General features: G+C 43.3%; 1 protein-coding gene across 1 annotated transcript in view; it reads right to left on the reverse strand.

Annotated features, from left to right (window-relative positions):
- Nucleotides 1-11,388, reverse strand: part of LOC132807619 (zinc finger protein 239-like) — a 58,567-nt gene extending 47,179 nt beyond the window's left edge. Inside the window, exon 1 of the mRNA XM_060821673.1 lies at nt 11,220-11,388. Within this exon, the coding sequence (XP_060677656.1) occupies nt 11,220-11,388 (169 nt within the window). The remainder of the gene's footprint in view (nt 1-11,219) is intronic.
- Nucleotides 11,389-11,968: the final 580 nt, after the last annotated feature.

The raw sequence follows: 11,968 nt of genomic DNA on the forward strand, positions 1-11,968 counted from the left end.
TAAATGTATTTGGTAACAGCTCTGTTATAGTCTAGTCTTCTTGTCTAATTGATTCCACACTCCTCTTCTCTATGTACAGGTACTGCTCCCCAGCCAATGTAGCAATTCGGCAACAAAATACATCAAAGTCACTAAGTAAGACCTTAGTACCAGGTCAAGCCACAATCAAGTGGTTCCATGAGCTTTGCATGTTCAATTAAACGTACCAAAGCTAACGATTGCGCTGAGACAGTTTGTGTGACGAAGTTTCCTAATTTATTTCCTCAAAATGAATCAGACCCCACTAATTTTAGTGTTCCTTAATATGGACAGGTCTTGATTCCCATTGCACTTGACCATTCGAATTCTGTGATTGAGCCACTTACTGGCCTCGAGACCTAAGTAGAACCTGTCAAGTGCCACCGTTAAGCCACACCTACAAACTTGTCTCCCATTCACTCTCTGCTTTCCCTCATAACCTAGCAACGGGGACAGTAATAAAACGAACGGGAGTAAAACTCACTTTGAATATGATTAGATTTCCAGTAGAAGAAGAGAGAATATTCAGCACAAAAATCAAAGTTTCAATGGAACATTGTACAATGTGGATGTCAAACTCACGACCTCGGAATAAAAATCTTTTGTTCTATTAACTGAGGTTGCCGGACAGATAGTCAGGTTATAACCACATTTCATATCAAGGCAAAATAACTTCTTAATATCCACGAAAATAAATAAAATGATCAGCTGAAGTCCACAGCTCCAATGCTTTCTGCTCAAAAATCGGCAAAATCATTGAGATTCCTCTTTGCTTTTGCTTCTTTCTCAACGCTGACATCCAGTTTCTTCAGCTTCTCTTCTTGGGTGTAAAGTTGGTTGTCTGTGTTTTTTGTCCTTACTTTGGAAGCAAATTCACTTCAATGTCAACAAAACTGGCAGACAAACCTGACAGACACAGCCACTCGCTACCACATATTCCCAATTCTCACTTTCAGATTTGCAATTATGAATAAAATAAAGGGAATAAACATTTGGGAACATTTAGAAAGTAGATGAGTGAGTTTTATGGGTGACTCGCTTGGGCCTTTGCCAACGCTGCTCACAGGTTTTGTGATCAGGACATAATCTCCCTCAGTTTCCCTGAGCTTGTGCTCGGTGTATTGGGAGATTGGACCCTGGTTGCAGAATCTCACATCCCAAGGATTTGCGGTCGACCCCGCCTGAAGCTGCATAGCCACTTTTCACTGGCAGCAGAGGATTGGAGATTATACGACTGGAACATTGCTGCTTTTCTGTTTTTTTCCCTGTGTTGTTGCATTTAGAGCCGAGGAACGCGAATCATTATTGGGATTGTTTAAAACCAAGAACATGAAGTTTCTAAAGATTCAAGTGCAGAAATTCAGTCAGTTAACTGTTCTGTGACTGTGTTTGTCCGAATATCGGTATAAGATGCCTGGGCGTGCCTGTATTCGATATTTCCAGAACAACCAATAATTGGAGAATATTTTCTTGCAGGTTGTGACCCCAATGACAGGCGGAAATGCGCAGCAAGGAAACACTGAAGACTATAGGAACATAGGAACAGGAGGAGGACATTCAGCCTCTCAAGTGTTTTCCAACGTTCAATGAAATCATGGCTGATCTGAGGCCTAACTCTACTTACCTGCCGTTGGCCCATGTCTTTTAATATAATTCGTGATAAAAAAAATCTGTTTCAAATTCAAAGTTGATAAATGATCCTGTATTCACTGCCGGTTGTGTATAATAGTTCCAAACATCTGACTAACTCAATATGTAGAAGTACTTTTGAACATGTCCCCTGAATAGTCTGGCCCTAATTCTACAATTTTGCTTAAGTTCAACTGACAACTATTTTGGCGAACAGCTAGACTAGTTCTGACTAACTGCATCACAGAGTCTGAAATGTAAAAATCCAGTTAGATCTCGAAGCCCGAGTGTCAGCGTATTCCAGCTTCAGACTGCAGTTACTGAAATAACAATTGTCCTCCATCAGTGTTACTTTACCAAAGTAAAGCTGGGACATTCATTGTAAACAGTCTGATCCCAGACACCACAGACACACCATGCCACCAGCAACCATCCCTGTGTGGGAATACATTCAAAGTGAATCGGCAGCCTTTCTGCCATTTCCTCAGTTTCACTTGCGTTGTCACTTCTGTTTCTCTTTAGAATCACGAATTGAATGAGCCGGATACAGTTTTTCTTGGCCATTATCATGCGGCGGATTTATGGCTTTAAGTATTGGTCGAGCAGTTCTGGATCGAGGTTTAGAAGCTGATGTTTCTCACCATGTTCAAATTTTACCCAAGTGGCTGCAGAATTAATTTGCCGACATTGGGGAAAAGAGCCGCCAGACATACATGAGGAATTTTAGTTTGATAGGTCTTGAAGTTTAAGTAGAAGTAAGGGAACTTTGCCTCGAGGCCGCTTTTAAGGTGCAGATGTGTCCCCATGTAAACTGATAGTGGCTGGCCATCCCAATATTTGCCGATGCAGTGCTGCCTGACCCTCAGCGAGGCTTTCAGCCGCACCATGACGTCATAAAGCATGCACGGTGCGGCCTGCTGTTGTTGTAACACAATAATTATGCTGGCCCTCGGAACATGAATATGAATTAATGATTCCACCCCCAGGGATATATTTAAGGGAGGAGGTAATTGGGCTGGGGTCACATTGGAGTTCACTCTTCCTTCACTCCCATCGCCCGCCCATAGCCCCATGGCACTTTGCCCTGCAACCGCCAAAGTTGTTACACCTGTCCATTTCCCTCTCCCTCCTCAGTATCCAAGAGCCTGAACATGCCTTTTCGGTGAAGTTGCACTTTACTTCCACTTTCCACAGCCTATTCTATTGCATTCGCTGCTCACAATGTGGTCTCATCTACATTGGAGAAACGAAGCATAGATTGGGCGACTGCTTCATAGAATATCTACGTTCTGCCCGCAAAAAAGACCCTGCGCTTCCAGTTGTCTGTCACTTCAGCACACCACCCTGTTCCCTGTCCAGCATGTTTGTCTCAGACTTGCTGTAGTGTTCCAGTCAAGCAATTTTACTCTTAGGGAACCTACAGCCCTCCTCAGTATTGAATTCAATAATTTTAGGGCCTAAATTACCCCATGTCCTAGCCCCCTACCACGCACACCAAGACTTGTTATCACATAGTCTGTCATAACATACCTATTGTTGACCACTTGCAATCTCCGTTAACAGCTAGTTACCCTCCCAGACAGATGGTTATCAAATCCTTTGGCTGCCCATCTCCTTTTGTCTCACTTTGGGCTCTATCCCTATCTATCATTTACTCCAACCGCCTTCCTCCCACCCTTTCTTCTGCATATTAACCAACATTTTCCCAATCACCACTTCTGTGGAAGGGTCACCGGATTTCTCCAACCTGTCACCTTACCCCCGCACCTTCATCTACCAATTGCATTCTCAGCTACCTTCCCCCACAGCCCCACCACCATCTGTCTCTCAGCACACTCCCACTCCGGCCCACAGGCCTCATTCCTGATGAAGGGCTTGAATCATGAACTTTCCCACTCCTCAGATGCTGCCTGACCTGCTCTGATTTTCCAGCACCACACTCTCGACTGTGACTTTATCCAGTCACACGAAGCCCCAGTGGAGTCAAGCAGGAGGCTGGAAAAACACAGCAAGTCAGGTATCATCAGGAGCTGGTGTAGTCAATGTTTCGGATGTACAGACCCAGAACTGAAATTCAGGATACTGTGTAGATGGCATTATCGAAACGAGTGACAGTATCATGATGACTGTAGGAAGCATCCACATCCTTTGCTTTGCCATGGAGTTAGAAGGAGGGGAGTTCATAACTGCAACTTCACATCCGAGGAATTGTTTTTCTTTTCTGAATTGGTATCCTGGGCTGAAATGTAGTAAACCTCTTTCACAGGACATTACATGGACATCTGCAGACAGAAAATTGAAACAAAATATCACACGACCGAATCACTTGGTATATATTATTGGCCTTTGAAAGTAAATATGGTATTCTGGATCATGATCATGTGCTGCATAAAACTTTTTCTGACATTTTGCCTATTACCCTTTACCAAAGTCTTCAATCATTCAGTGTCCCAAAATCTTTTTCTATGACCAGTGAATTGGAATAACCTTTCCTCATCGACTATATATTAATCTTTCATAAACAAATGTGTCTCATCTTCCACTCGATCTGTTTCATTCCAACCAGACAGCTTCAGTTCCTCTCACATAACTACATGTCGTAGCAGAATGACTAAATTCGTACAGAATGATATAGAATCCCTTCTGTGTCCTTTGGCCCAACAAGTCCACACCGAGTAACCCACCCAGACCCATTCCCTCACTTCTCTACATTTTGCCCTGACGAATGTGCCTAACCTATACATTCTTGAAAACTCTGGGCAATTTAGCACGACCAATCCACCTAACCGGCACATCATTGGACTCTGGGAGGAAAGTGGAGCACCCGGAGGAAACCCACGCAGACACAGCGAGAATGTTGCAAACTCCACACAGGCAGTCACCGGAGGTGGGAATAGAACTCTGGGCCTGTGAGGCAACAATGTGAACCACTGAACCACCGTGCCGCCCCAAAATGGCTCACTCAACATCAGGTCCACTTCAAGCATCAAGGTGTTTATTGTCTTAACAGCTATGAGACGAAAGCCACTCCAATGGCCTCTCCACTGAACAAAGGAAAACATACACCTTTTACACATAAGCTTTTTTTTTGACAAGTAGTACCTCTATCTTCAAGGGCAATGCCTACGTGGTCTAAAAAATGAATGAGAGGGCAGAGATTAAATCAAAATAGAGTCAGAGGGGGAAATAAAACACTCCACGCCCTGCGGTGCCCACCTCTCCCTGAAAACCTCGAGGGTATCAATGGACACTTCATGATCCTCCTCCAGAAGTATTCAGACCGGAATGTAACCGCAGAAGAGGGGCCGGCAGTTGGCCCTAACAACCCCTTCCACGGCCTGCTGCCTGGTCCTGTTTATAGCCAGTCTGGCCAAGCCCATGAGCAGACCCACGAGGACATTCTCTGAACCCTCCATATCAGTTATCCTCTGGGGAATTCAGAGTGCAACATTTTTAACCACATTTCAGACTTCATCTCCTGAATCCGCTGTTCAATGCTACTCTGATTTTAGGAAGGAAGCTTTGTAGAGTCATAGAATCATAGAGATGTACAGCATGGAAACAGACCCTTCGGTCCAACTCGTCCATGGCGATCAAATACCCCAACCCAATCTACCCCCACCTGCTAACGCCTGGTCCGTATCCCTCTACACCCTTCCAACATACACCTACCCAGATGCATTTTCAATGTTACAATCGTACTAGCCTCCACCACTTCCTCTGGCAGCTCATTCCATACATGTACCACCCTCTGAGTGAAAACGTTGCCCCTTAGGTCTCTTTCATATCTTTCCCTTCTCACCCTAAACCTATGCCCTCCAGTTCTGGACTCTCCCACCCCAAGGAAAAGACTTTGTCTGTTTAACCTATCCATGCCCATCATGATTTTATAAACCTCTATAAAGTCATTCCTTAGCCTCCGACGCTCCAGGGAAAACAGCCCTAGGCTATTCAACCTCTCCCTATAGCTCAAACCGTCCAATCCTGGCAACATCCTTGTAAATCTTTTCTGAACCCTTTCAAGTTTCACAACATCTTTCCAATAGGAAGGAGACCAGAACTCCACACAATATTCCAACAGTGACCTAACCAATGTCCTGTACAACCGCAACATGTCCTCCTATCTCTTATACGCAATACTCTGACAAATAAAGGAAAGCATACCAAACACATTCTTCACTATCCTATCCACCTGCGACTCCACTTTCAAGGAGCTATGAACCTGCACTCCAAGGTCTCTTTGCTCAGCAACACTCCCGAAGACCTTACCGTTTAGTGTATAAGTCCTCCTAAGATTTGCATTCTCAAAATGCAGCACCTGATATTTAACTAAATTAAGCTCCATTTGCCACGTCTCAGCCCACTAGCCCATCTGATCAAGATCCTGTTTTAATCTGAGGTAACCTTCTTCGTTGTCCACTGCACCTCCAATTTTGGTGTCATGTGAAAACTTACTAACTATACTTCTTATGATCACATTCAAATCATTTATATAAATGAAGAAAAGTAGTGGACTCAGCACCGATCCTTGTGGCACTTCACTGGTCAGGCCTCCAGCCTGAGAAACAACCCTCCACCACCACCCTCTGTCTTCTACCTTTAAGACAGTTCTGTATTCAGATAGAGAGTTCTCCCTGTATTCCATGAGATCTAACCGTGTTCGCCAGTCTCCAGTGGGGAAACCTTGTCGAACGCCTTACTGAAGTCCACATAAATCACGTCCACTGCTCTGCTCTCATCAATCCTCTTTGTTACTTCTTCAAAAAATTCGATCAAGTTTGTGAGACATGATTTCCCACGCACAAAGCCATGTTGATTATCCCCAATCAGTCCTTGCCTTTCCAAATACATGTACATGTTGTCCCTCAGGATTCTCTCCAACAATTTACCCACCACCGAGGTCAGGCTCGTTGGTCAACAGTTCCTTGGCTTGTTCTTACCACTTTCTTAAACAGTGGCACCACGTTAGCCAACCTCCAGTCTTCCAGCCCGTCACCTGTGACTATCGATGATACAAATATCTCTGGAAGAGGTCCAGCAATCACTTCCCTAGCTTTCCACAGAGTTCTAGGGTACATCTGATCAGGTCCAGGATATGTACCCACATTTATGCGTTTCAAGACATCCAGCACTTCCTGCTTTGTAATATGGACATTTTAAAAGATGTCACCATCTATTTCTCTACATTCTGTGTCTTTCATGTCCTTTTCCAGAGTAAATACCGATGCAAAACACTCGTTTCTTATTTTCCTGTCTCTGTGACTCCACACAAAGGCTGCCTTGCTGATCTTTGAGGGGCCCTATTTTCTCCCTGGTTACCCTTTTGTCCTTAAAGTATTTGTAAAAACCCTTTGGAGTCTCATTAACCCTATTTTCCAAAGCTATCTCATGTTCCCTTTTGGCCCTCCTGACTTCCCTTTTAAGTTTACTCTTACTGCCTTTACATTCTTCTAAGGGTTCACTTGATCTATCCTGTCTATACCTGGCATATGCTTCCTTCTTTTTCATAACCAAACCCTCAATTTCTTTCCTCATCCTGCATTCCCTACACCTACCAACCTTTTATTTCACCCTAACAGGAATATACTTTCTCTGGACTCTAGTTATCTCATTTCTGAAGGCTTCCTATTTTCCAGCCGTTCCTTTATCTGCGAACATCTGCCCCCAATTAGCTTTTAAAAGTTCTTTCCTAATACCGTCAAAATTGGCCTTCCTCAAATTTAGAAGGTAAACTTTTAGATCTGGTCTATCCTTTTCCATCACTATTTTAAAACTGATAGAATTATGGTCGCTGGCCCTAAAGTGCTCCCCCACTGAAACCTCAGTCACTTGCCCTGCCTTTTTTCCCAAGAGTAGGTCAAGTTTTGCATCTTCTGTAGTAGGTACATCCACCTACTGAATCAAAAACCTTTCTTGCGCACACTTAACAAATTCCTCTCCATCTAAACCCTTAGCACTATGACAATCCCAGTCTATGTTTGGAAAGTTAAAATCCCCTATCATAACCACCCTATTTTTCTTACTGATAACTGAGATCGACTGACAAATTTGTTTCTCAGTTTCCCTCTGACTATTAGGGGATCTATAATACAATCCCAATAAGGTGCTCATCCTTTTCTTATTTCTCAGTTCCACCCAAATAATTTCCCTGGATGTGTTTCCGGGAATATCCTCCCTCAGTGCAGCTGTAATGCAATCCCTAATCAAAAACGCTGCTGCCCCTCCTCTCTTGCCTTCCTTTCCATCCTTCCTGTAGCGTTTGCATCCTGGAACATTAAGCTGTCAGTCCGGTCCATCCCCGAGCCATGTTTCTGCAATTGCTATTTTATCCTCGTTCCAAGTTCCTAACCATGCTCCGAGTTCATCTGTCTTTCATGTTAGGCCTCTTGCATTGAAATAGATAAATACAGTTAAATTTATCAGTTGTATCTTATGCTCTGCTTTGTTTCTGTCTACCCTAAATGTTTGACACGCCTTTGTTCTCAACTGTACCAGTCTGAGATTGATGTGTTTCACCACTATCTCCACCACCACCCACCCCCTCCCCTCCACCCCCCTCACTTAATGGTTTAAATCCTCCGGAGCAGCTCTCGCAAACCTCCCTGCCAGTGTTAGTTCCCTTCTAATTTAATTGCAATCCCGTCCTTCTTATACAGATCACTTCTACCCCAAAATAGCTCCCGATGATCCAAACATGTGAATCCTTCTTCCGTGCACCAGCTCCTCAGCCATGCATTTATCTGCTCTATCCTCTTATTCCCGCCTCGCTAGCATGTAGCACCGCGAGTAATCCAGATATTACTACTCTGGAGGACCTCCTTTTTAAATTCCTGCCTAACACTCTGTAATCTCCCTTCAGAATCTCAGCCTTTTCCCTTCCTATGTCAGATGTTCCAATGTACACGATGACCTCCTGCTGGCCCCTCTACCCCTTGAGAACATTCTGCGCCCTCTCCGAGACATCCTTGATCCTGAAACCAGGGAAGCAACACACCATCCTGATTTTTTGGTGCTGGCCACAGAAACGTCTGTCTGTACCTAGGACTAAAGAGTCGGTAAAACTAGAGAGTCCCCGACTGCTTGGACCCCGACGTTCCTCTCATTACATTAGAACCAGTCTCAATACCAGCAACTTGCTTGCTCGTGCTACATTCCCCTGAGAATCCATCACCCCCTACATTTTCCAAAATAGCATACTTATTTGGAATGGGGATAGCCTCAGAAGACCCCTCCACTACCTGCCTACCTCACTTACCTTTCCTGGAGTTAACCCATCTATGTGACTGTATTTGTGACTTTTCTCTCTGCCATCCATCATATCCCCGTGCTCTTGTAAATTTCTCATTGCTTCTAACTGTCACTCCAACCGATCCATTTGATCTGATAGGATTCGTAAACAACGGCATTTATTACAGATATAATGCTCAGTAATCCATAAACTCTCCCTGAGCTCCCACGTCCAACACGAAGAGAATATTACTCTAGGAAAGACCATTTTTGCGTCTTCCAATCTACAGACCCAGAAAATATCACTGTCTTATTCCTCTACAAAACACTGCTACAGGTTAAATTAATACTTATGATTTATATTTTAAGTTTAATCGAGAGATATGGCTCAAGACCTCTCCAAGACTGGTTCCTCCAAGATCAGTTGTAAATTTCACAGTTTTTTTAAAATTTCCCCAGATGCACTCCGATGTCCAGCGAAACATGAATTCAACAGCAAAGGCAGTAACTGCTAACTCTGTCAGTTAGCAATGTGGATTTCGTTTTTTCTCTCTCTCTCCTGCATTGACCTCACCATGTGTTTCCTTTGTCTGTCCTCTCCCTTTTGAAACTGTTTTTTTTTACTCTTCTTTTCTCCAAAGTTCCAAAACAATGCTATGGCATATAAAACAGTAATTGGTGCTCCTGGAATTCGAGGAAATTACCTCCAACACCTAAAATACCTCAAAAAAGGAGTTACTGTTCCAGCCAGAAATCTTTCCCGTCCTCCATCTTGGATTACCCAGAATCCTATCTATCTGCCTTTGAATTTCCACAGGAATGCAATTAAATACGCTAATGTCATTCATACTTAAAATTGCTTTTGGAAAGCAAATAAAGGCAGGACTTTTACACTTAATGGTAAGGTCTTGAGGAATGTTGCTGAACAAAGCAACCTTGGAGTGCAGGTTCATAGTTCCTTGAAAGTAGAGGTGCACGTAGATAAGATAGTAAAGAAGGCATTTGGTATCCTTTCCGTTTTTGGTCAGAGCACTGAGTATAGGAGTTGGGAGGTCATGTTGTGACTGTAAATGGCTTTGGTTAGGCTATTGCGCTGACGTCTGGTCTCCCTGCTATAGGAAGCATTTTGTAAAACTTGAAAAGGATTCTGAAAAGATTTATATGGATGTTGCCATAGTTGGAGGGTTTGAGCCATAGAGAGAGGCGGAATAGTTTGGGGCTGTTTTCCTTGAGCGTCAGAGGCTGAGTGGTGATGTTATAGAGGTTTATAAAATGATGAGGAACATGGATATCGTGAATAGACAAGGTATTTTCCCCAGAGTAGCAGAGTCTAAAGCTAGAGGGCATTGATTTAAGATAAGAGGGTAAAGGATTATAAGAGACCTAAGGGGCAACCTTTTCATGCAGAGGGTATGTGAGGTTGGAACGAGCTGCCAGAGAAAGTGGTGGAGGCTGGTACAATTTAAAATGTATCTGGATGGGTATGCGAATAGGACGAATTCAGAGGAAAATTGTGATGAAACGGGTAAACCCCCTTGCAGCATAGAAAAGATTTATCCTGTGTGGTTATCTATGAAAATTCGAGAGGCCAAGAATTATTTAAAGTAAAAATTAACAACTTTATTTCTTAAAGTGTTACAGTGAATAATTAACTCACAACTATTTACAACTCCTTCCTCTAGCCCATTTTTTGCTTTCAGTTCTATAAAACCCCCGATTTAAGGTTTACCAAGAAAAGATCAACTGTCAAAGCCAGCCAGTTGTTGAATTGTCTCTTTATATCTTCCTCCATCTTTCTTTTCTTCTCCTTAGAAATTTCTGTTTCACAGGTCACTGATCCATAAAGATACCTTTCAGAGAGCTGCTCTGTGGGACATCTGCAGATGCTGCTGGCTTGACAGTTCTCCCCACAACTATTCAATTTTCCCTGGGCCTACACCCCCAAAGCATCAGATTGTGTCATTGGCTTTTAATAATGTCAACGTACTCAATTCAAACTTCATTTGAGTTGGTATTTCTCGGAGTATAATTTCAACTGATTGGCCTAATTCGAATTTATTTTTGTCTCCAGGCAACCATCTACCTTAGCTGCTGGACCACGCGTTTCATTGTATCTTGTTCAGAACATTTGGTGCTGTCAGGTAGTTCTGCTAACTTTTAACTCTCTTAAATGTACAGTACATGCACATATTCATAACAATATGGACCAAGTGCTGGCAAATGGGACTGGATTAATCTCAGATATCTGGTCGGCATGGACCAGTTGGACCGAAGGATCTGTTTCCATAATGTGCATTTCTGTAACCCCATGGATCTATTTTGATATTTAACGTGGCTATATTTACCAGGCGGTTTTAACTGACTGTGGGGCAGTTCCTTCCCTTTTATCCTGTGATCAATACCAGTCTTTGGACTCGCCAGGTTCGAGGCTTCAATCAGCATTTCTCCGTAAGGTTCCTTATCAAACTGTTTCCCAACAAGCAGTTGCATTTGCTGTTGTTTTGCCACGTCCATTGTATGCATTTAACACGATCCTTTGCATGTTTAATTGATTCGATGAAGGCTGCAATTACTCTAGTTTATGGTTTAACTTCAGGCATCATGTTTGAACGCTGCTGTTTCTCCCTCACTACTTTTTTTCCTGATGTTTGAAAGGTTATTTGGAATGAGAGAATTCAATCAAAACCACAACCAGTACGGACCGTTATGCTGTTTACCATGAAGTTCTTATTAGAGGTTTTTAAACGTGGAAGGAACAAGCGGAGTTCGAAATGGAGAGAAACACACGCCGTCAATGTGTGGAACAATCTGTGAAGTATCATCTGAAATGTCAAAACACCTACACAGTCACTCAGACGAGAGGCTGTGGAAGTGTGCCGATTGTGGGAAGGGATTTTTTTTATCCAACCTGGCTCGAAATTCAACAACACAATCACACTGGGGAGAAGCCATTCACCTGCTCTGAGTGTGAGAAGGGATTCGCTTAGTCATCTGACCTGCTGAAACACCAGCGAGTTCACACTGGAGTGAGACCGTTCACCTGCTCTGAGTCTGAGAAAGGATTCACCTGTTCACTAAACTGCTGGAACTCCAG

Source organism: Hemiscyllium ocellatum, assembly GCF_020745735.1.
Source record: "Hemiscyllium ocellatum isolate sHemOce1 chromosome 27 unlocalized genomic scaffold, sHemOce1.pat.X.cur. SUPER_27_unloc_19, whole genome shotgun sequence".
Lineage (NCBI taxonomy): Eukaryota > Metazoa > Chordata > Chondrichthyes > Orectolobiformes > Hemiscylliidae > Hemiscyllium > Hemiscyllium ocellatum.